This window comes from Thamnophis elegans, chromosome Z, assembly GCF_009769535.1.
Source record: "Thamnophis elegans isolate rThaEle1 chromosome Z, rThaEle1.pri, whole genome shotgun sequence".
In the NCBI taxonomy this organism is placed as follows: Eukaryota; Metazoa; Chordata; class Lepidosauria; order Squamata; family Colubridae; genus Thamnophis; species Thamnophis elegans.
Window position 1 is genome coordinate 114,097,754 of NC_045558.1, and position 24,606 is coordinate 114,122,359.

General features: G+C 36.0%; 1 protein-coding gene across 1 annotated transcript; it reads left to right on the forward strand.

The window, feature by feature from the left end:
• The first annotated feature begins 9,919 nt into the window (after nt 1-9,919).
• Nucleotides 9,920-23,999, forward strand: LOC116521545 (vomeronasal type-2 receptor 26-like). The gene is made up of 7 exons (XM_032236204.1): nt 9,920-10,131; nt 10,760-11,048; nt 11,740-12,582; nt 14,288-14,512; nt 15,996-16,157; nt 16,323-16,449; nt 23,098-23,999. Exons 1-7 carry the CDS (start codon nt 9,920-9,922, stop codon nt 23,997-23,999), a joined length of 2,760 nt encoding a protein of 919 aa, XP_032092095.1.
• Nucleotides 24,000-24,606: the final 607 nt, after the last annotated feature.

Consider the following 24,606-nt stretch of genomic DNA (forward strand, 5'->3'; position numbering starts at 1 on the left):
TGAGAAATCACATTGTTGCTATATCTTCCTAAAATGTCAGTCCTTTACAATTTACTCCAATTAAATTCCTGGTTTTCAGCAATTTGTTTAGGCAAGGGACTATTTCTTATCCAAAGTAGATGGCTTTATCAAAGGTGCATGGGTACATGCCTTTGACTGACTTTCTTGGTTCCTCAGAGAATGAGAATAATAGCAACATTTATACTTTAAAATAGAAACTGGAGGACTTTCCAGGGGCTCTTTTGAAATCTTCTTTTTCTTTTTCTCGAGAAACAACAACTGAATGAAAAACTGCTGGTGACCTTGTAGCGCTGCACCATAGAAAATATTTTTTTTAGTCCAAAGAATTTTTATTTTTTTATTCTCTTACATATCATTTTAAGTATACATTCACATAATTGGTATTCTTCTTTACATTTATCATTCTTTTACATTTATCATTCCATTTAATGTTACTGTATAATACACAATTTGGGTTGCTTTATTTGCCATTCCTTCCTCCTTTTGTAACACCTCCTTGTTTTCCCTTTCTTTTCTCCCTCCCGCCCTTCTCTACTTACTTACTTCCCCCTCTCCTTCTCCTCCCTTCTTCCCTTATCTTTTTCCTAGTCCTGCTCTTCCTGTTCCTACCCTCTCTCCTTCTCTTTCTCCCCTTCCATGCTCTTCTCCTTACCTCTTTCTTCTTTCCCTCGTCTCCCTTTCTTTTTCTATTATTGTTGGTGTATATTTCAAAGCTCAGTTTATGTTTCCTTGGGATAGTATTTCTAACTGTCAGGAAATCAGTTCTAAATAGTTTCTCTCCTTGATTAGTTTCCACCCATTGCTTCTTGTTCTACCCTCAGGTGCCTTGGAGAATAGTTTGACTCTCTCTGCTTTGTGGCAACCCCTGAGATATTGGAACACTGCCATCATGTCTCCCCTAATCCTTCTTTTCATTAAACTAGACATACCCAGTTCCTGCAACTGTTCTTCATATGTTTTAGTCTCCAGTCCCCTAATCATGTTGTTGCTCTTCTCTGCACACTTTCTAGAGTTTTCACATCTTTTCTACATCGTGGTGACCAAAACTGAAGTGTGGCCTTATCAAGGCATTATAAAGTGGTGTTAACACTTCATATGATCTTGATTCTGCCCCTCTGTTTATGTAGTCTAGAACTGTGTTGTCTTTTTTGGCAGCTGCTGCAACTGCTGGCTCATATTAATGGCTATACACTAGACTCCAAGATCCCTCTCACAGTTACGACTGTTGAGCAAGGTACCACCTATACTGTACCTGTGTATTTCGTTTTTCTTGCCTAAATGCAGAACCTTACTCTTTTCACCATTGAATTTCATTTTATTAGATAATGTCCAACATTCAAGTTTGTCAAGATCCTTTTGTATCTTAAGCCTATCTTCTGGAGTGTTGGCTATTCCTGCCAACTTGGTGTTATCTGCAAATTTGATGAGTTCCCCATTTATTCCCTCATCCAAATCATTGATGGAGGTGTTGAAGAGGATTGGGCCTAAAATAGAACCTTGGGGTACTTCACTGCATACTTCCCTCCATGTAGATGCAAGTCCATTGAGGGCTACATGTTGAGTGCGGTTGGTCAGCCAGTTACAAATCCATCTGGTAGTGATGCTGTCTAACCCACATTCTTCTACTTTATCTAGTAGTAGGTTATGGTCTACCTTATCAAATGCCTTATTGAAGTCCAAGTAAATTACATTGGCATTCTTCTGGTCCACTAATTTTGTCACTTTGTCAAAGAATGCAATAAGGTTAGTCTGTCATGAACTGTTTTTGACAAACCCATGTTGGCTTTTGGCTATTACTTTGTTTACTTCTAGGTGTTCACTAATTCATTGCTTGATTATCTTTTCCAGAATCTTTCCTGATATTGAGGTCAGACTGATAGGTCTGTGGTTTCCTGGATCTATTTTTCTCCCTTTTTTGAAGATGGGAACCACTTCAGCTCTTTTAAAGTCCTCTGGCAGTTCCCTGGTGCTCCAGGATCTCTGAAAGATATAGTTCAGTGGTTCTAAGATTTCATCTGCCAGTTCCTTCAGAACCCTGGGATGTTATCCATCAAGTCCTGGTGATTTGGACTCATCTAGGGTAGACAGGTACTCACTTATCATTTTCTTCCCTATTTCAACTTGTGTTCCTAATCTGATTTTTGTGGTGCTCTTTTTGATAGTTGGACTGTTTTATCCCTTTGTGTAAAGACAGATGTAAAAAATGAGTTAAATAGTTCTGCTTTCTCCCTGTTGCTTGTCACCTTCTTGCCACTTTCCCCCAGCAATATACCAATTGTCCCCTTAACTTTTTTCTTGTTTTTAACATGTTGGAAGAAGCTTTTTTAGTTTTGTGGCAAGCCTTTCTTGATTCTGAGCCTTAGCTTTCCCCACTTCATTTTTACAGGCTCAGACTATTTGCTGATATTCTGCCTTAGTTATATCACCTCCTTTCTACTTTTTATATTTATCTTTTTGTCTTTCAATTTATCAGAGAGTTCTTTATGCAGCCATGCTAGTTTCTTTTGGGAACTGTTATTTTTCTTCTTCATTGGTATTGTGCTAGACTGGGCTTTTGTAATCTCATTTGTCAAAAATTCCCAAGCTTCTTGAGTTGTTTTCCCCTTGATGATTCTCATCCATGGAATTCTTCCCAAGCTCTCTCTTAGTTTATTGAAATTAGCTCTCTCAAAGTCCAAAACTCTAGTTTGACTTTGTTTTACTTCTTGTGTTTACATAATGTTGAATTCCAATATTGCATGGTCACTTGCCCCCGGGGTTCCTGTGGCTTCAACACCTTCTATCATTTCCTCTGTGTTGGTGAGAATTAAGTTCAATATGGCTGATTCCCTTGTTTCCTTCTCTACTTTTTGGGGAACAAAGTTGTCTGGTAGGTTTGTTAGGAACTTGTTGGATCTTCCACTTGGTGCAGAGTTTATTTCCACGTTGATGTCAGGGTAGTTAAAAAACCCCATTACTATTGTGGTGTGCTTCCTACATATCTCAATTAGTTGACTAGCAAAAAGTTCATCTATTTCCTCTGCTTGGTTTGGTGGCCTGTTCCTCCCCCCTCAACCTTTAAAATTGACCCAAATGCATTCAAGATATTTCTCATCATTGTTGTGCTCTATTTCCATAGATATGTAGTTATTTCTTATATATAGTGCAACTCCACCTCCTCTTTTATTTGGTCTATTTCTTTTAAATAATTTAAATCCTTCTAGCTGTATTTTCCATTTGTCAGTTTCATCCCACCAAGTTTCTGTAATGGCAACAGTATCGTATCTGCCCTCATTTACTTGAATTTCTAATTCACCCTGTTTATTCCTCATACTTTGTGCATTGGTGTATAGACATTTGAGTCCATTTTTATTAATCCTGTGTTTATTGTCTACATAACCTGTGTTATGTCTGATTGCTCCTATTTTCTTACCACTTGTATGATTCATGCACATGGTATGGCACTTACTATTAAATGCTTGGTTTTGCTTGACAGCAGGAATGTTAATCTTACCCACATGCATTGATCACCCTATGAATTTTAGATTGCTGGGGACATAAATGTTCTGTATCAATTAATTCTATGTCCCCGCTGTTCAGTTTAAATGTTTATCCAAACATTATTCTAGCATAGTTCTTAATAGGTAGCTATATAATTCCTTGATTATTCTTTCTCCCATTCCCATAAGTATCTTATCTAACTCTAAACTTCCTAAGTTAAAACCAAAGTCCCTTTTATCTTTTTCATATCTTGATTGTATTTGCAATTGTGAAAACCAATGTATATCAATCCCTTATTTTTCTATTTTTTGTTATTTTTTAGTTCCTTCCTTTCTGTTAAGATATCTTTGTATCTAATAATATTTTCATATTATTAATATTTGGATGTGTCAATGCTTCCATTGTTGAAAGCCACATTGGTATTTCTAAATAATGTTTCTCTTTCACTCTTTCCCATATTGTTAATAATCCATTCCTTACATAATGTCTTTGAAAATAGCCATGTGTCCTACTTTTATCATGCCATAAAAAGCATGCCAATCCAGTTGAAAATCATGACCCTCCAGTGTCAATAATCTTGTATTTGTCAGTAAAATCCATTCTTTCATCCAAACTAGACCCATTGCTTGATAGTACAATTCCCAGTTTGGTAATCCAAATCGACCTTGAGTCGTTGCATCTTGTAACATTTTTATATTAATTCTTGCTTTTTTCCCATTGCCATATATATTTCCCCATTATTTTGTTCATACTTTCAAAGAATTTTTTTCTCCAGTTTTATCGGTATTGTTTGAAATAGGTATAACAATCTTGGTAATATATTCATCTTTACTACTGTTATTTTTCCCATCAGTAATAATTGTAGGTTTTCCCATCTTTCCAAGTCTATTTCTATTTGTTTTCTCACCTTATAATAGTTATCCTCCTTTAGTGTTCCACATCTTGATGTCAATTGAATACTCAAGTATTTCATTTTTTTCACCACTTGTATGTCCAATTTCCCCATCAACTCTCTTTTTTGTTTTTCTGTCATATTTTTCACCAGAATTTTTGTTTTATCTTTATTAATCTTCAAGCCCGCTTCTTCTCCATGTTTTTCTATTATTTTAACTAGTTTTGGCTCTGTTTCTATTGGATCCTCCATATTAAACACCAAATCATCTACAAACACTTGTAATTTATATTTTTCTTTCTTGACCATCATACCTTTTACCTCTTTATTTTGTCGTATTTCTCTATTCAAAATCTCTAGTGTCAGTATAAATAATAATGGTGATAATGGACATCCTTGTCTAGTTCCCTTCGTAATCACTATCTTTCCTGTCATATCACCATTTACCATTACCTTTGTCGATTGATTATATATAGTTTTAATCATATTTATAAATCCCTCACCAAATCCCATCATTTGAAATTGCATTATCATGAATTGCCAGTTCAAATTATCAAAGGTCTTTTGAGCATCCAGAAACAACAACACCATTTGCTTTTTTGGATGTGCTTCATAGTACTCTAGCGTATTCAACACAATTGGCATGTTGTCTCTGATCTGCCTCTTGGGAAGAAATCCATGTGTATAAATTCATTTAAATGTCTCTTCATTCTTTCTGCCATTATTCATGCAAAAATTTTATAATCCACATTTAATAATGAAATATGTCTATAGTTCTTTACTCTTGTGGATCTGACTCTTCTTTTAGTATAAGCATTATATATACCTCTGTCCATGTTTCTGGCATTTTTGCTTCTCTTAATAAGTCATTGAATAGTTCCAACATTACATTGCTTAATACTTCTTGTGGTGTTTAGTACAGTTCTGCCAGAAATCCATCTGGTCCTGGTGTTTTCCCCTTCTTTTGCCTTTTGATGCCTTCCATTACCTTCATCATTGTAATTCTTTCTTCTAGTACCTTCTTAAATTTTTCTGGGATTTTGGTTATTCTAGTTTTCTCTAAATATTGTCTTATTTTCCCTTCTGTAACTCTCTCATGCTGATACAACTTATTATAGAAGTTCTCTATTGTTCTTTTTTTCATTTAAATGTTGTATATTCCCTTCTTCACCCACCAGTTGACTTATCAGCCATTTTTCTCTTTCCTTTTTCATCTTGTAAACCAGCCAACGTCCTGGTTTATTTGCATTTTCAAAGAAGTAGCAATAGCAATAGCAGTTAGACTTATATACTGCTTCATAGGGCTTTCAGCCCTCTCTAAGCGGTTTACAGAGTCAGCATATTGCCCCCAACAGTCCGGGTCCTCATTTTACCCACCATGGAAGGATGGAAGGCTGAGTCAACCCTGAGCCAGTGAGATTTGAACAGCCGAACTGCAGAACTGCAGTCAACTGAAGTAGCCTGCAGTGCTGCATTTAACCACTGCACCACCTCGGCTCTGTTAGTTTTGTTTTGCCAATTTTATTTTATTTGCCAAGTCCTCATTTTCTATCAAGTTCAATTTATGCATTTGCAGTTCTATCATATTTTTTACTTTTTTATTTTGGGTTTTTTTTCTGCAGCTCCATATACAGATTTTTGTACTCTGATTCCAACTTTTTTTGAATTTGTCTTTTCTGTCCATTCTTTTGAATGTTTGAATGTTTATTTAATTTGTATGCCACCCCACTCCCGAGGGACTCGGGGCAGCTAACAACCAAAGGGGGGAAGGGGATACAAATAGGACAAAAGACAGACAGAGTAAAAAACAACAACAGTCACAACAATTCAAGTGGGGCTGGAAATTCATCAGCCCCAGGCCTGCCGGAACAACCAGGTCTTTGTGGCTTTGCAGAAAACCTGGAGGGTGGTGACGGTCCGAATCTCCATGGGGAGATCATTCCAGAGGGCTGGAGTAGCCACAGAGAAGGCCCTCCCCCGGGGATTTGCCAGTCGGCACTGGCTGGCAGATGGAATTCGGAGGAGGCCTAATCTGTGGGATCTAATCGGTCTTAGGGAGGTAATTGGCAGGAGGCGGTCTCTCAAGTACCCAGGTCCGATACCATGTAGGGCTTTAAAAGTAACGACTTTTTCCCTAAGTATGTCATTGCAAGGCCTCTGAAATATGCTTTGCAAGTGTTCCATACATTCTGTAATGATGTGTCTTGCTTTCTATTTTCCTGAAAGAAATATGTCAATTCTTTTTCCATATATTGCTGGAAACTTTTTTCTTTCAATATTCTTGAATTTAAAGTCCATCTCCCCTTTTTCCTCTGTCCCTTCCAAGTCATTGTTGTTGGATTATGATCTGCCCATGTGCAGATCATATCTATGTCTATCTTTGTTGTTTTGAGCGATGGATCTGTTGACAACCACATCAATTCTTGACATGGATAAATGTCTATTTGAGTAGGATGTATATTGTCTTTCTTTCGGGTGTGGCTGTTGCAGACACATATGATGTTATTTTTTCATCTTGGTATTTGGATCTGACATTGTTGTACTTAAGTTGTAATCAAGTTTTATAATCCAAAAATAGATTAGTAAATTAATTGTAGTCCTGGAGTCACCCACACCAGCCCAAGCACCAGCCTCCAATAAACTGACCCCTGTTCTTGGGCCCCATCTTCAGGTTTTTATTACCTTAATCCAATTGCTTTATAATGGCCACATGAAGCAACAAAAGGAAAAAAAAAAGGAAACAAGGGGGAAAATAGACACATAAAAATATTGGTCAAAAGGCACTCACCTCCCCCCCCCAAAAAATGGGGGAGAACCCCCCCCCCACAAAATTAATTTACCATGGTAATCCACACCTCATTGCAGGAAATAAAAAAAAGAGGTAGAAAGATAAAAGTTGGGTAAGTAAAAAATGGCCCAAAGTAGCTAAATAAACAAAGAGAGGAAAAAAGGAACCTTTGGTATGAGTTGTCTGGGTTATCCAAATTTCTTTTCCCTCCTCCTTAGGCAGAAGGTGGAAGCACACACTGTCAGGATGGCAGTCTCAACAGCCCATTATAAGGGAAGGGAAGGCAATGTTTACACAGCTGGTCTTATTTCTTTCTTCTGGAAGACTTTTATCACTTCATTATTATCCACAATGTTTCAAGGTCAATTCTTCTTAGGCAGCTTTTACCGGGTACTGTTTGCTACTAGACAGCATTGCAAATAATTAATTCAACATATTTCTTTTAAGTTCCTGACTTCGAAAGCAAATCTAAGTGATTCTCAAAAGTCACCAAGTTACCAAGAAAATCATAGGCATAGAGTGAAAGTTAAACACCAAAGACTTCCAATTCGCTTTCTAACATCCTTAAGCAGTTCTCTAGGTCTATCATTTCCTTTCTTCTATCTAATGGCTCCATCCATTTGCTGCTGACCCGAGGGATTGAGAGCTTTGTAACATCCACTCCCCCCTTTCTTCTGCTACTTTCTCTTTAAAAAGCTTTAATTGGAGGTTTAAAAGTTAGTTTACAGCAGAGGTGGGTTCCTACCAGTTCTAACCTCTTCTATAGAAGACATTCCACAAATCTACCATGTCATTTAGAACTGTTTCCAGCTCCCTCCCCCTGCCCATCCACACCATGCTTGCCCCACCTGCCACTCACTGATTGGATGGCTCATTTGGGTAGCAAGCCATTCACACCCAGTCACATGGCCAGCAAGCCATTCCCACAAAGCAGGCTACACCTACAGAAGAAGTTCTAAAAATTTTGAAACTCACCACTGGTTTACAGGAATGTTGCACTTTCAAGCACTCTTATTATCTTACCCAGACGCTGTCCATGTTGATTCCTGTGCTTTGTCTGGCTTTCCAGCTGCAATTGCTCACGTTGGCTACCTTTCCTGCGTTGGGTCTGAGTGAAAAAGCAGGCATTTTAGGGGAGTTGTGTGTTCTCCAATCACACCCACTTTGACTCTCCTCTTCACTGTCTCTCCAGGACAGCTATGGTGAGGTTACAGGTCACTCCTCCCCTGATACATCAGGAATCTGATGGTTCTTCAGAGAGCCCTCCAGAGAACATGTCCTGTTGCTGGGACACCCCTCCACCATAGAAAGTATTTTAACTTACTGCACTTGTGCATGGTTTGCCAGTTGTCAGATAGGACAGCGCTTCAGAGGGTTAAAGTCATTGCTCAAAGGATCATTGGTTGCCCTCTCCCCTCTTTGGAAGAGCTTTATAACTCCTGTTGCCTTAAGAAAGTTCAAAACATTATTAAAGGTCCATCTCATCCTGGGCACCCCTTTTTTTAACTATTACCATCTGGCCCATGGTACAGGATAATAAAAACAAGGACATATAGACTGAAAAACTGCTTCTATCCCAGGGCAGTAACTATATAGAATTCTATGGTATAGTACAATATTAATGCAGTATCAGGTTTTCAATTTCAATTATATAGCATGTGAAGGATGTGTTTTTGTGTTTTTATTCTTATAGTTGTAATATAAACTGAACATGGCATTTAATTTCATTGTACGATGTACAATGACAATAAAGTAAAGTAAAGAAAAGAAAAGAAAATGATCATCACTGGAATGCTGACTGGCTGTTGATTGTTGGACACTGCAGTGAGATGTGTCAGACACTGAGTACCAATGAAAATCAACAGTAAAACACTTCTGGTTCTGTTGAGTTTATGTTCCATGTCAGAAACTTTATTCATTTAAATCAGTTATAGTCACCAAATTTATTTTCACATTTCTTACGATTACTGTCCAATAGAGTCATTCTGAAATTATATTTGTGTTCAATCTGAGCAGGACTACAATAATCATCAAAAGTTTTTCTGGAAGCAAAACATTACAAATAAATTGTTGTGCCATGTAAAAAAATAAAAATCCATCCTTCTCCTAAATTGATAGTTTTTTTCCTTGTGATTGCTATTATGAGAAATTATGCCAATTACTATAATGAAAATTAAATTCAGTCTTCTACTTTTTTTCTGTTTTGTTTTTCTTTTTAGCCCCAATTAGATCTAGATTATAGGTCTCTGATTCAAATTACCTTTATCTTCTTATTTTGTCAAATTCACAAATTATCTACTACCCTTAATAATAAACAGTGAGCATTACAATGAAGGGAAAATCTGGTTGGTTAGTAAAATTAATTTTGCTATTTACAAAGGAACTTTATTTAGAAAAAAACATATTAACTGGATATTTTTTAAATACTGTCTTCTTCATCTGTGGAAAGCTAAATATAAAGACAATTATTCCTAACCATCTATAATTATCAAAAATACTGTTATTAATTCTGCCTGTTATTAAAGCCCCTCTGTCAAATTTATATTCAATAAGAACTGAGACCTTACAATTAGTATAAATATTTCCTGACTGACATCAAGTGTAGATTGAATGATTTACATTCAAAGTTTCAGAATAATTGTGTGAGAATGGCATGGTGAGGCAAATTATGTTCATATATTTTTGAAGATTCTAAAATACTATCAAACAAACTATTTTATAAATATACATTTAGCATAATGGCTTTGATTATTTTACTCTTGCTTTTATCTCATATGGTTTGGAAATGTGATATGAAAAATTGCATTATTAGTGATCCTCTCCCTATTTCTCACAACTATTTTCAACCTGGTGATCTCATTATTGGTGCCATTAGTTCTCTTATATTCATGGTTACAGAACTAGAAAGCTTCTTGGAAGATCCCCATCTTTCATTTATTGGTGAACCCATGTAAGTGTCACCACTTTACACTTTATCATATCAGGTTTACATTTATATATGGTGATAATACTCTACAGACCAAAATAAGTTATAGTGATAAAAATATATTTTTGTTTAGTGCAAATTTTTCATCCCTCATTAATTTCCTTAGGGTTCTTAAAGGAATTAAAAAGAACTGCTTTAATATACATAGCGAAGATTCAAGGATTCTGACAACATCACAGAAATCCTGATCCATGAACCAACATTATTAGCAGAATTTTTTGGTTTCTTGTTTGATTTATAAAATTTATATTATTTTCCTTAAGAATTTCAGCAAATAAATACAACTAAAATACTGTATTGTCAACTAAGTAAGACCACAAATAAAATACTGTATTGTCATAATTTATGATTGCTGTGATTTTTCAGATTAGAAAAACTTCAAATCTTTGCTAAAATTGGGGAGGATTTAAGACACTAGATGTTTGGAGTTGTTTCTTATTCAAAACTATGCAAAGTTAAACTATATGCCATACTTAATACACAATGCTTGACACACTTATTACTTTAAAAAGCAAAATTTTTAGAAATATTTGCTGCATTGTTTTTTGTTAAATATAACATGCTCTTTTTTCACATACAATTATTGTTCCAGAGTCCAGACTAAATTTTATCAGCATATTTTGGCGTTGATATTTGCTGTGAAAGAAATCAATGAAAGCCCTCAGATCTTGCCCAATGTTACCTTGGGCATCCATATTTTTGACAGCTATGGTAGAAAATGTATTTATCATGCCACAATGGAACTTTTTTCACCTCTGAAGAGAATGATACCCAATTATAAGTGTGGCATCCAAAACAAATTAGTGTCAGTCATTGGGGCTCTTTATTCTGAAATTTCTATTGACCTGGCAGATATTTTGGGGATCTACCAACTTCCACAGGTAGGTTATGTAGTGAGTTGTGAGATGTTATGAATCAACTATATTTTTCTAGTGTTTTTACATCTATACAAATTGGAAACATGGTAGTGAGCATTTAAGTTTACATTAATTAATAAATCTTATAAAGAAACCCAATTGAATAATGCTCAGACAATGTGGAAAATATGAATTGAATCAACAAGAGAACATTATAAGTCATATTCAAATAAATATGATGTTCAGTCAAGACAAGCTAGAAAGTGACCTCCCAAATCAATAAGCTTTGTAATGAAAGGTTTATCACTTTGCTTTCTCCAAGTTAGGTGATTGAGTGCTGTGCCACAAGATGATTTTCAACTGAAAGCAAGTTAAATTTTAATCTACCTATCAATCATTCAATTAAGACCTCTATTGCAAGAAATTCCCGGAAAAAATATTCTGAGAAGCCAATGAATTGAATTTGACATTCAGGTTTACAACTAAAATGTGATATTATCAATAACAAGAATGAGAGTACACAAATATGTCCTCTGAACAGGTGAAGAGAAAAGAATATTTTACTCTTATAAGGCTACTAAAATAAGTTTGACACAAATTGCATTTATTAGATGCTTGAGAGAGACTCCCAAGTTAGAGCCGATTTGGTACTGTTGCTAATTTGGCAACTATTTTTTCACTTCTTTCCCTTCTATTAATTTTCTTCTCCCTGTAGCTAATATATGGATCACATCCAGACATACCAGATGAAATTAAATCCTTTTCCTATTACAACATGATCCCAGATGAAAATATTATATACCAAGGACTTCTTCAGCTGCTTGTGCATTTCAAATGGATCTGGGTTGGGATCCTCATACGGGATGATACTGAAAGATTTGTGAGGATGACCTTTTCAACTTTCCCTCTTCATGGGATTTGTATTGATTTTTTAAAAAGAATTAAACCCTTTTACATCAGTAACTTATTCAAGGAAATAGAGGAGATGATAGAAATATTTTATTTATCTATGAATAGTAAAGCCAATGTGGTAATTGTTTATGAAAAAACTCTTCTGCATCTGCGGTTATTGTTATATCTTCCAAAAATGGAAACAGTGTCTGTAGAACCAAACAGTAAAGTATGGGTCATACCATCCCAAGTGGATGTTGCATCAGTGTTTTACCAAAGGAGCTGGGATATTCAAGATATCCATGGTTGCCTTTCCTTTTCAGTTCATTCCAATGAAATTCCAGGTTTTCAGCAATTTGTTCAGGCAAGGGACCATTTCTTATCAAAAGAAGATGGATTTATCAAAGATGTGTGGGTACATGCATTTGAATGTGCCTTTCCCAGTCACTTTATGGATGAGAAAGATAGTAACATTTGCAATCTGAAGGAGAAATTGGAAAAGCTTCCTGGAGCTTTTTTTGAAATGAGCATGACTGGCTACAGTTATAATATATACAATGCAGTTCATGCTATAGCTCATGCTTTACATAACATGCAGTTTGAACAAAAAGACAGTGGAATGCTGAATAGAAGGAAATTGAATATTCAGGAGGAACAGTCATGGCAGGTAGTGAATGTTCATGCTTTTTTCTCTTTTAGCACACAAACCATAAAACAAAATTCACTATTTTGATACAAATCATGATAAATCAAAGAAATGAAAGGATGAGTTACAATACAAATGAGGTATAGAAGTAAATTGTATTTGCACCTGCTATATAGCTTTCTATCCTTCAAACCAATATAGCTTCCACCCAGGCTCATACATTCATACATTGCTTGCTGCCCTTCAACTCTCCTTAGCTCTCTCTTTTTAAGTAACTCGTCAACTTTCTCCATGAAATTCTCAGTCTTCACCTGTCCTGTCTATTCACTCTTCCTTAATACATAAATTCTGCAACTGAACTCTCATTTATTCTCAGTCTGTCACATTATCTGTTTCCTGGTTTATTTTAGTATTTAAACCTATTCATTAAGAACCCTTGATGTTCTTCTTGACTTTTTCTCATGAGAGTTCCATTTATATGCCATATAAATGGTGAATAACAGACACAGGTAAACAAATTTAGAATTATTTCTAAATTCATTTACCTGTGCTTATTATTCACCATTTTTTTATGGCCTGCAATTTTTAAACTAAAGTTACCCAGTCAAACATATTTGCCATGGTTATACTAATTTTCAGATTCATATATTTTTTTCATTTTACAATCTTATCAATATTCATATTTTCTTTTCATTTTTCAAACTTATGAATATTCTCCATAAATAATTTGGGTTTTTAGCCAAAAATGCAGCAATGTATCCATCCAAAATTATCTATTTTGTTAGCACTTCATTAAATCAAAGGGTTTTTTTTTTTGCTGGACTGATATGGAAGTGAAGTCTATGGAGAATCCCATAATGTTTGCCAAAGGGTGGAAACAGCAAGAATAAAGAGAAGATACAGTCTATATACCTATTGTCTATCATGCAAGAACTCCAATCTAGAGAGATGAAGTAGACATCCTGATGTCTATCCTTTGCAAGAGACCTTGTGAATAACTTGGGGGTGCCATGGACTCATGGCTCCTGATCAAAGAGCAGAAGGTTGCTGTGGCAAAGTGGGCCTTTGCCCAACTCTGTCTTATGAACTAACTATGCCCTTTCCTGAGCAGGGAGGCTATGTGAACTGCCTTAGGTACTAGTTTGCTTTTGTGTCCAATTCAAGGTGTTTTGTCATCATCTATAAAATCCTACATGGCATAGGGCCAGGTTACATACCAAACTGTCTTCATCCCATCTCATAAGCCTTACTTGACCACAGAGAAGATATGCTGCAATTTTGACTGGCAGGATCTAAGAAGAGAGTCTTGTTTGCTGCCCCTCCCCACATTAAGCAATGTCCTGTCCCTACAGGTGAGGAAAGCCTCCCCTATCTTTGTCTTCTGCAAAGGGATAAAAACTGGATGTGCAGCCTTGTAAAGGAAGCACATAAGTCTCCCTCCCTATCTGTAATAATCAACATCAAATGGCCATTTCAGGATGTTTACACTTTAACCATTTTAATGTCATTACTCCATATGTTTGAATTTTTTTAAATTCTAACCTTATTTTAATTATTATGTTAACGTTATACATTGCTTTATTACAAATTATATTATATTTTACAGCCCTTTTTTCAGTTTAGAAATGTGAAATATAAATAAATAAAAGTTGTTGCAGCAATTGATTAAAATAGTGTATTAATTACTTATTCTTTCCTTACTGTTTACAAATTCATTGATATTCAGCTCCACCAATTTCTGAAAGGGGTCTCATTTAATAACAGTGCTGGAAATCGGATTCAGTTCAATCAGAGGAAGGAAATGATAGTTGGATTTGATATTATAAACTGGGTCACCTTCCCAAACCAATCATTTGATCGAGTAAAAGTAGGGAAACTATATCCAGGGATTAAAGAGGAAAAATTCACCATTCATGATGAAGCTATTACCTGGCACAGCAGTTTCAACCAAGTAAGATCTTAATTTTCTTCTTCCTGGAATGATGCCCAAAAATAATTCTAGTCAATAAAGAGAATATTGTACATACATTTTTATAAGCTTTTAGTCCTGATATAGGCTATTTGAAATATCAGGAATATTTCAGTAAAGAAAATTAAAAGGGAAGAATTGTTGTTGATTTATTTGGGAAAAATGATTTTGAAGAACCAACTATAGTAAGAATTTTAACAGTAGTTGGTAGACTGCAACATTAATTCAATATTAAGCGTGCGTAATGAAGACTTTTGCAATAGTAAATCACTGGTAGACATTTTAGTTTTCTGTTATGATAATAATCAATGAGCCAATCTGTTTTTATTAAATGTAGAGGAAATTTTAAAAATTTTAAACAGGTTTTCTAAAAGAAGGATTGCTAATTGAATGATAAAATATATAATTCTAAACATTTTGCTCTCATAATTAAAAATCAGGCAATTCCTTCCATAATTAAGAAGATAAATAACTAAGAAGGAATCATAATACCCCGGAATTGTAGGAGTTGTAGCTTAGGGACATTGCTTCCTTGGGCAATAGTTGATAGTTTCAGGTTGTGGCTTTGGAGAGGAGAAATGAATTCAATGGCTGTTTCCATAAGGCTGCCACCAGATTTAGTTCTTCTATTGTTTAACTTTTTTATCAATTTTGATAGATGTATCTTCATATTCTGAGGCCATAATTTCTGGCTAAGAAAGGCAGATCTTCCAGCAATAATTTTTCCTGCACTAATAATAATGCCATGTAACAAGTCTATATTTAATCTGGCAAGGGAGGAAAGTCATGAAACGAATGGGATAGATGTTCCTTTTTTGTGTTTACATTCGATATTTGTTATGAACCAAGGGCAAGGAAGAAGAAATGGTAATGTGGAAAACTGTAATGTGGGAAACTGTTGGATTCTAGAATCACTGTTCTATAAGTAATTGGTTCTGATGCTTTGTTTTTGATATTGGGTTAATGGGACAGGCTGCCATTGTACTTGCTTTGACAGTTTGTGATTTCTTATGTGTAAATGTAGTCCCTGATATACAACTGTTTGTTTAATGACTGTTCAAAGTTGCTGAAACAAATGACTTACAATTTGTCTTCACACTTATGACTGTTGCAGCATCCCAGGGGCACATGATTGCTATTTGTGACCTTTCCAGCCAGTTTCTGAGAAGCAAAATCAATAAGGGAAGTCAGATTTGCTTAATAACTATGCGATTCACTTAACATTGGTGGCAATCAAGTTGTAAAATTGGGCACAAGTCAATTAATGGCTATCTCTCTTACTTATAAGAGTTTTGGTTCCATTTGTGGTTTAGATTGAGGATCTGTACGACCTCTTTTAACTTTATTGTCTTCATTATACACCACTCTCTTGTAAATGCTTTCATGGTATCCCAGATCACAGTAAAGCCTGACATGTATGTTAATTTCCCATTAATTTTATTTTAAATGTCTTTATTATCCACAGGAAGCAATTAAGAGACTACAGCAAATACTTCAGTGTCCCACTGAAATAATGTCAACATGGTCTGAGACTAAAATATTTTCCAGTTTAGAAGAAACAAGTGTGCTTATACAATTAGTAGAACAGAAAAAAAAGAGTAATTCCTTAATAACTTCCACAATGATGGTGATAAAAAAGCAAGTTCTAAAAAACAAGTTCCATAGGATTGTGATGTCCTTTCAATTAGCATTTTTGATTTGCCAAATATAAACCAATAATGATTTTTTAAACCTTTTTCCTCCAAATTTGTGATCGAATGCTAACACTTTCTTTTTTTTATTTATTGGACAGGTCTTACCTGTTTCAGTGTGTACTGAGAGCTGCCTCCCTGGTTATTTCAAACAAAAGCAGGAAGGGGAGCCATTTTGCTGCTATGATTGTCTTCCTTGTCCCAAAGAGAAGATTTCAGGCCAGAAGGGTAATATATTACCGTATTTAAACATTAGTATACCTCATTATACTTTATATACTGAGTTGCCACAAAGAAGAAAGGGACAAACTGTTCTCCAAAGCACCAGGGGGCAGACAAGAAACAGTGGTTGGAAACTAGTCAAAGAAAGAAGCAATTAAGGAGAAACTTCCTAAAAGTAAGAACAGTGAGAAACTGTGGGCACTCCATCACTGGATGTTTTTAAGAGGAGAGTAAACATATGAAACAATATAGATTCTCCTACTTGAACAGGCGGCTGGACTAGAGACCTCCAAGGTCCCTTCCAGTACATTCATCCATTAGTTGTATATATTTATAAATGTATCTTGATATGGTTTCCTAATAATTCAAAAAATTGCTAGATTTTATCAAAATAAAACTCAGACTTTTACTTTATTAATCCTTTCTTGAACTGTATATTAAACTATTGCCTATAAGTTCTGATATACTTATGATTATGAACATTAATTTTATTTTATCCTATGAAGTCTTTGTTTTTGTCTTCTTTTATTTTCTTTTTTGTTTAAAAACTTATAGGGTCACCTGTGCTCTACAAGATAATTATTGGTGGCTCAAAATAACAGCAAGAGCACTTAGACTTATTCTTAGGAGCCATGGTGATGCAGTGGTTAGAATTCAGTATTACAGGCTAACTCCACTGACTGCCAACAATTTGATCTTAACAGGCTCAAGGTTGACTCAGCCTGCCATCCTTCCAAGACTGATAAAATCAGAACCCAGATTATTGGGGGCAATATGCTGACTATGTAAACTGTTTAGAGAGTGCTGAAATAGCATTATGAAGTGCTGTTGCTATTATATGCCTTTCCATAATGCTTTACAGTACTCTCTGAATGATTTACAATTTCAGCATATTTTTCTCAACAATTTGGGTTCTCATAATATTTATAATGTTTTATCTAATATTAAATAAAAAGAAAATAAGTAAACAAAATGTCAAAATCACATTATTATTATATGTGGTTAATGTTTGATGAGATTCACAGCATTTGGGGTTGGTTGGTAGCTCAACAGCTCCAGTCCTAACCAAGGACCTAGGAACTGTTAAGGTAACATCAGAGGATATAAGCTGTTCCAAGTAGGATGGATTTTTGTAGAATCAGAACATTCAAGTCTGATAAATTTAAAATTTCCAAATAGCAAGGTAGCCCTTTAGGTATTGCTCCAAGAGCTCCAATGACAATCAGGACAACACATGGTTTCTTTTTCCACAGTCGCTCAACTTCAATTTTCAGGTCCCAATATTTTGTGATTTTTTCTTGTCGTTTAACTTCAATTCATGCATCACTAGGTATTGCAATGTCAATGAACCATACTTTTTTTCTTTTCAATTATTGTTATGTCAGTCTGGTTCTGAAGTCCCACAACATCTTGACTTTCTCATTCTCTAAAACCTTCTCAACATGATGGTCCCAGTGGGTTTTGTTATATTCAAATCCAAACTTTTGGCACATTTTCCAGCGAATAAGCTTAGCAAATGCGGTCATGGCATTGTAGGTAGTCAGTTTGTGAAATTTTGCTACACCCACTGATCAAATGGTTGACTGTCTCGTCTTTCTCATTACAGAGGCAACATTTGCTGTTGGTGGTAACATGTTGAATTTTTGTCTTCATGCAGTTTGTGGCCAAGGCTTGTTCTTGAGCTGCCAAAATAAAGCCTTCTGTTTCTTTTTTCTGTGCTCCTGATCTTAACCAGTTCCAAGTTAGCTTTTGGTCAGCTTTGCCTTCAATAGTTTTCACGTATTGGCTATGCACAGCTTTGTTTTTCCAATTTCCAGCTCACTTCTCAATTACTTCTTTCTTATATTCAGCTTTTGATTTAGTTGTCTTTAAAAGGCCACCTTTATTTACTTCCTTAATCATTGGTTCTTCATTTTTCTGGATGTAATCATTCAAGCTGCGTTTTTCTTCTTCCACAGTCTGTTGTACTTGTAGGAGTCCTCGACCACCCTCTGCTCTTGGTAGATATAATCAGTCAACATCACTTTTAGGGTGCAAAGCATGATTCCTTATCATAAGCTTCCTTGTTTTTCTGTCCAAATTGTCCAGCTCCATCTGGGTCCAGTCAATTATTCCTGCAGAGTATAGAATCATAGGTGTAGCCCAGGTATTTATGGCTTTTATGGTGTTTCCTCCACTCAGTTTGGACTTTAATATGTTGCACATTCATTGAATGTACTTGGCTGAAGTTGATTCCTTGACTTTATTATGCATTAAGTCAGAGGCCTCTAAAATCCCCAAGTACTTGTAACCTTCTTCTAGTATTATTGCCTTTATCATTTCTTCCATGTCAAGTTCTATTCCATCATCTTCTATGCCCTTGCCTGCTTTGATTGCTGTTGTTGCACATTTGTCAATTCCAAACTGCATGCCAATGACTTGACTAAATTCTTTTATGCTTTTGATTAATAAAGTCAGCTCAGCTTTCATTTTACCAAACATCTTCAAATCATCCATGTATAACAAGTGCGAAATTTTCAATCCTTTCTTTGCAAGTTCGTATCCACAGTTCACCTTCTTCAAAATGGTTGTCAGTGGTAGCATTGACAGTATAAAAAGTAGAGGTGAAAGGGAATCACCCTGTAAAATGTCTTGTTTAATTTCAACTTCACCCTCTTTTTCTCCATTAGCCATAAACTTTGTTTTCCAGAGATTCATTGAAGTTTCCATGAATTTTTGTATGTTGCTACTGATGCCAAAGATTTTCAGGCATTTCTTGATCCAGCTGTGGGGAACTGAATCAAATGCTTTCTTATAGTCTATCCAAGCTATGAATAGGTCTGTTCGTCTTTTCTTTGAATTCTTTAGGATTAGCTTGTCAATCAGCAATTTGTTCCTCTTGAATTTTTGTAGCATCCTTTCTGTTCTGCAGGAGGCAAGTCATTTCTTTCCAAGTATCCGTAAATTTGATTTGCAATGATTCCAGTAAGGAGCTGGCAAGAAGGAGATTAGCCTATAGTTTCCAAAGTACTTTTCTCTTTCTTTGTCTTTTTGGATCAAAAATGTCCTTCCAGTTGTCATCCATTCATCCTTTTCAGGTGTTTTAAAGATCTGGTTCATTTGGGCTGCCAATCTTTCATTCACACTTGTAAGAGAGCCGAGGTGGTGCAGTGGTTAAATGCAGCACTGCAGGCTACTTCAGCTGACTGCAGTTCTGCAGTTCGGCTGTTCAAATCTCACCGGCTCAGGGTTGACTCAGCCTTCCATTCTTCCGAGGTGGGTAAAATGAGGACCCGGATTGTTGGGGGCAATATGCTGACTCTGTAAACCACTAAGAGAGGGCTGAAAGCCCTATGAAACAGTATATAAGTCTAACTGCTAAGTGTCTTTAGCCAGAAACCATGTAGCTCATCTGGTCCAGGTGCACTCCAATTCCTCACTTTTCTTAACTCCCTTTGCACCATTTCTTTTGTTATTTTCACATCTTCCATTTTTTGCACTTCACAATACTCAACCTGTTTGATCCAGTTTGCATTTCTGTTTTGCTTCTTGCTGTTTTTCCACAAGTTCTTCCAGAATTTCAGAGCTTTCTCCCTATCAGGCTTTTCATTTGTTGTTACTCCATCTCCACTTTCTAAGCTCTTGTAAAACTGGTGCTGATTTGCTCTGAGATGTGAGTTTTCCTTAAATTGAATTACTCAATTTTTATATCGTTTAATCTTTTCAGCAATGGCAACAACCCTCTTCTTCAGCTCATCAATTACTACCGCAATCTCCTTATTCTCCAAATCATATCTTGCTTGCAGGCTGCTTTTGACTTACTTCTTCTTTAGCTAACCTTGCCTTAGGTTCTTCAAGTTGCTCAAGTCTCCACGAAATTTTTTGATCTTCAATTCCGGCTGAATTTTCCACTTAGGCTTCCCCTTCTTCCCTCTTTGGTTCCTTTGTATTTTCAAACCCAATTCTTTGGTGGTTATGAAGACTGCTGCATACATCAGCTGGCTTGTTTCAGCTAATGTAGTGGTTCGAATGGTTTGCACAGCCTCATTGACCTTTTTTAGTATATTTCTCAATTCTTTCCAGTTCACTTGGTTCAGCTTTGGCAAACATGCTCTTTCAGCGTCTTCCATTTGATGTTTTATTTTCTCAGCTAATTGAGTACTATCTGTTAGTGTTTGTTCTTCAGTGATTTCTTGTTCTTTATCCATTGCAGTAACCTCTTCCTCTCTTTCTTCCTCAGTTTGCTTTTGAGTCTTCAAATCATTCTTGATGTTACTCTTTTTTGTTGGTATGCTCAGACCATTAGATGCTTTCCCTTTGATTCTTGTTAATTCTGTTGCAGTAAAAAAATCTGTGGCTCAAAATTACATATCATTGGTCCATTAGCATTTGTTCACTTATATCACAGTCCCTGTGGTCGACATTCCAAATCTGATACATTCATTTTTGAAATATACATTTTGCTGGCTCGGATTGAAAATAGGCTTCCATGATAGAGATGTTGTCTTCCCTAGTCCAGGGAATATTATTATTACTATTATGTGGTTAATCTTTGGTGAGATTCACAGCCTTTGGGGCTGGTTGGTAGCTCAACAGCTTGAGTCTTAACCAAGGACCTAGGAACTGTTAAGGTAACGTTGAAGGATATAAGCTGTTCCAAGTGGGGTGGTTTTTGGTAGAATCAGAATGTTCAAGTCTGATAAATTTAAAATTTCCAAATAGCGAGGTAGCTCTTTGGGTATTGCTCCAAGGGCCCCAATTACAATTGGGACAACACATGATTTTTTATTATTATACAATTGTATCACAGCGGCCAGTTGTTTTGCCGGATTTGGCATTGGTTACTAGTCGGGCCCCACCCAGGGGCCTAGGATGTCATAACGTATTTTCATAATATGCGTGCAGATCCAAGCAGTGTGGCTTTTTGCAATTGACTGATGGTGATTTTGTCAATTTTTAACTGTTTTAAATGTAATTCCAGTACTTTTGGAATAGCACCCAGTGTGCCGATCACCACTGGAATTACAACTGCTGGTTTGTGCCATAATCGTTGGATTTTGATGTTTAAATCCTGGTATTTTGCGATTTTTTCATGTTCCTTCTCGGCGACCCTGCTATCACCTGGTATTGCGATGTCTATGATTGTGACCTTATTTTTCTCAACCAGTGTGATGTGCATTATGTGCCAGTATTTTGTCCGTTTGTATAGGGAAATCCCACAAGATCTTGATCATCTGATTTTCGGTGACTTTTTCAGGCTGATGTTCCCACCAGTTTGTTGCTGTTTTAATATTATAATTTTTGCACAAATTCCAATGGATCATTTGTGCTACTGAATTGTGCCGCAATTTATAATCAGTCTGGGCGATTTTTTTACAGCAGCTGAGTATGTGATCAACAGTTTCATCAGCTTCTTTGCAAAGTCTGCATTTGGCATCATCAGAGGATTTTTCGATTTTGGCCTTAATGGCATTTGTGCGGATAGCTTGTTCTTGCGCAGCCAGGATTAGTGACTCTGTTTCTTTCTTCAATGTACCTGTTGTTAACCATAACCAAGTTTGTTCACTGTCCACTTTATTTTTTATTTTTTCCAGAAATTGGCCATGCAGTGCTTTGTTCTGCCAACTCTCCATTCTTGATTTTATCACATCTTTTTTGTATTCTTGTTTCTTCGGTTGGGCCTTCAGTAGATTTTTGTTCTTTATTTCGATTAATAGATTTTCTTGACTTTCTTTTAAATAATCAGCCAGTGCATGTTTTTCTTCTTCAACTGTTTGCTTCACTTGTAATAATCCTCTGCCACCAGATTTTCGGGGCAGGTACAATCTATCAGTATCACCACGTGGATGTAAACTGTAGTGCATTGTCATTAGTTTCCTGGTTTTTCGGTCCAAAATGTCCAAATCAGCTTGTGTCCAATTAACTATACCAGCTGTGTATCTTATAACTGGTATTGCCCAGGTATTTATAGCCTTGATTGTATTTCCACCATTCAATTTAGATTTCAAAATTTTCCTAACTCTGTTGGTGTACTCTCGCCTGACAATAGTTTTTACTTCTCCATGCTTCATTATTATTATTATTATTATTATTATTATTATTATTATTATTATTCCACCAGGTAATGTATCAATATATGTCTAAGGCAGGACTAAAGTTCATAGTCTCCTGGCTTCTAGCCTAGCAACAGTACCACTGCACCACTATATGTCTGTATTCCAAGCCAAGGAACAACACATATACTCCATCAGCTATTATACTAGCTGGCTCACTGCTACACTGGCTCAAATCCTGGTTGAAGAAATCTTACAAAATGAACAAAATCCAAAAGAAGTTAGCTGAAACCAACAAAATCTATTATATTTAATGCAATGTTATATTCACTAACATTGTGTAGAAAATCATGCAAGGTAAAACATATACAAAACTAGAGGAAAAGAAGTAATTAATAAAGCAACTTGTAAGAACCATGAAAAAAGAGACCATTAAGAGAAAAAAAATATCATTCTAATCTCTCCTTATTATCTTTGTTATACATTTTAGTTGATGTGTGTATTTAAATCATGATTATCTTTCTGTTTTGTTCCTTTTATCTTTTTCCAGTATTATTTTAAAAACAAATAAATAAATATAATAATACCATTACTATAGAAAAAAAATATTCTTAAATTCCAGATATGCAGGATTGTTCTAAATGCCCAGAAGAACAATATCCAAGCAAGGAAAAAGATTCATGTCTTCCCAAGAAAATATCTTTCTTATCCTATGAAGAACCAATGGGAATATGTCTAACCATTCTAGCACTTTTTCTTTCTTTCTGCACTATGGTGGTACTGGGAACTTTTCTGAAATATCACCATACTCCCATTGTCAAGGCCAATAATCGAAATCTTACCTATCTTTTACTCATCTCGCTCCTCCTCTGCTTTCTTTGCTCACTGCAGTTCCTTGCTGCACCTGGAAATATTATATGTCTTCTTCGACAAATCAGCTTTGGCATTATCTTCTCAGTGGCCGTGTCATCTGTGCTGGCAAAAACCATCACTGTGGTTCTGGCTTTCATGGCTACCAAGCCAGGATCCAGGATGAGGAAATGGGTGGGAAGAAGAGTGGCACTCTCCATTGTTCTTTCTGGTTCCCTGATTCAATCAGGAATCTGTATGGTGTGGTTGTTCACATTTCCTCCTTTCCCTGACATTGACACCCATTCAGAAATGGAAGAAATCATACTGCAATGCAATGAAGGCTCAGCTATCATGTTCTACTGTGTCTTGGGCTACATGGGCTTACTGGCAGTGGCCAGTTTCACAGTAGCTTTTTTCTCCAGGAAGCTCCCCAGCAGTTTCAATGAGGCCAAATGTCTCACATTCAGCATGTTGATCTTCTGCAGTGTGTGGCTCTCCTTTATTCCTTCCTACCTGAGCACCAAAGGCAAATACATGGTGGCTGTGAAAATTTTCTCCATTTTGGCCTCCAGTGCTGGGTTGTTGGTCTGTATATATTTTCCCAAATGTTACATCATCATTGTTAAGCCAGAGCTAAACAATAGAGAACAACTCATTAAGAGAAAAAAATAATGGTAAACACACAACACGTTTATATATTTCTCTTATTTATTATTCTTTCTTTGATATTTACATTATTTATATTTATGTCCCAGGTATTATTTTTGAAGTAATAAATGAATGGAAAATTATTTCAAAACTGGAATTATCATATCAGATTTTGCATATTGAGCTTGCTTGTTCACTCACTTGCTCCGTCCCTCCCTCCCTCAGGGGTGCAAGGAGTGCACCAAGGTGCATAGGTAAAAATTAAACTAAGATGGGGGTAGAGCTACTCTACATCCAGGCCTCGCACACCCCGACACCTACTTGCCTTGGCAGCCCATTTCTTCTGTGGCCACTTGCTACTGTTTGCTTGCATCATCCCCAGCCTCCATTTCACTATCAGAGGCCTTCAAGATTAATCCAGAGCTCTGTTATTGGCTGAAGGGGCCTGAAAGGATACTCAAAAAAGAGCAGGCTGCAACTAGAGAAAGCTTTATTTAGAATGAAAAGTAAATATGCAAGATAAACTAGTGCCTAGGAAGCAGTGAAACTTTTTATTGTCTGTTAGAATGACTGATTCTTCCACAATAAACTTGCTTGATTGCCCTACTCCAACCAGGGACTCACCCAATCA

What these genes read in the sequence shown, in the direction of transcription:
- LOC116521545 (XM_032236204.1), top strand. Translation starts at nt 9,920, where the DNA reads ATGGCTTTGATTATTTTACTCTTGCTTTTATCTCATATGGTTTGGAAA. An exon ending in GGCACAGCAGTTTCAACCAA is followed by an intron (nt 14,513 to 15,995) that starts GTAAGATCTTAA and finishes TATTATCCACAG; the next exon opens with GAAGCAATTAAGAGACTACA. An exon ending in TAATAACTTCCACAATGATG is followed by an intron (nt 16,158 to 16,322) that starts GTGATAAAAAAG and finishes TTTATTGGACAG; the next exon opens with GTCTTACCTGTTTCAGTGTG.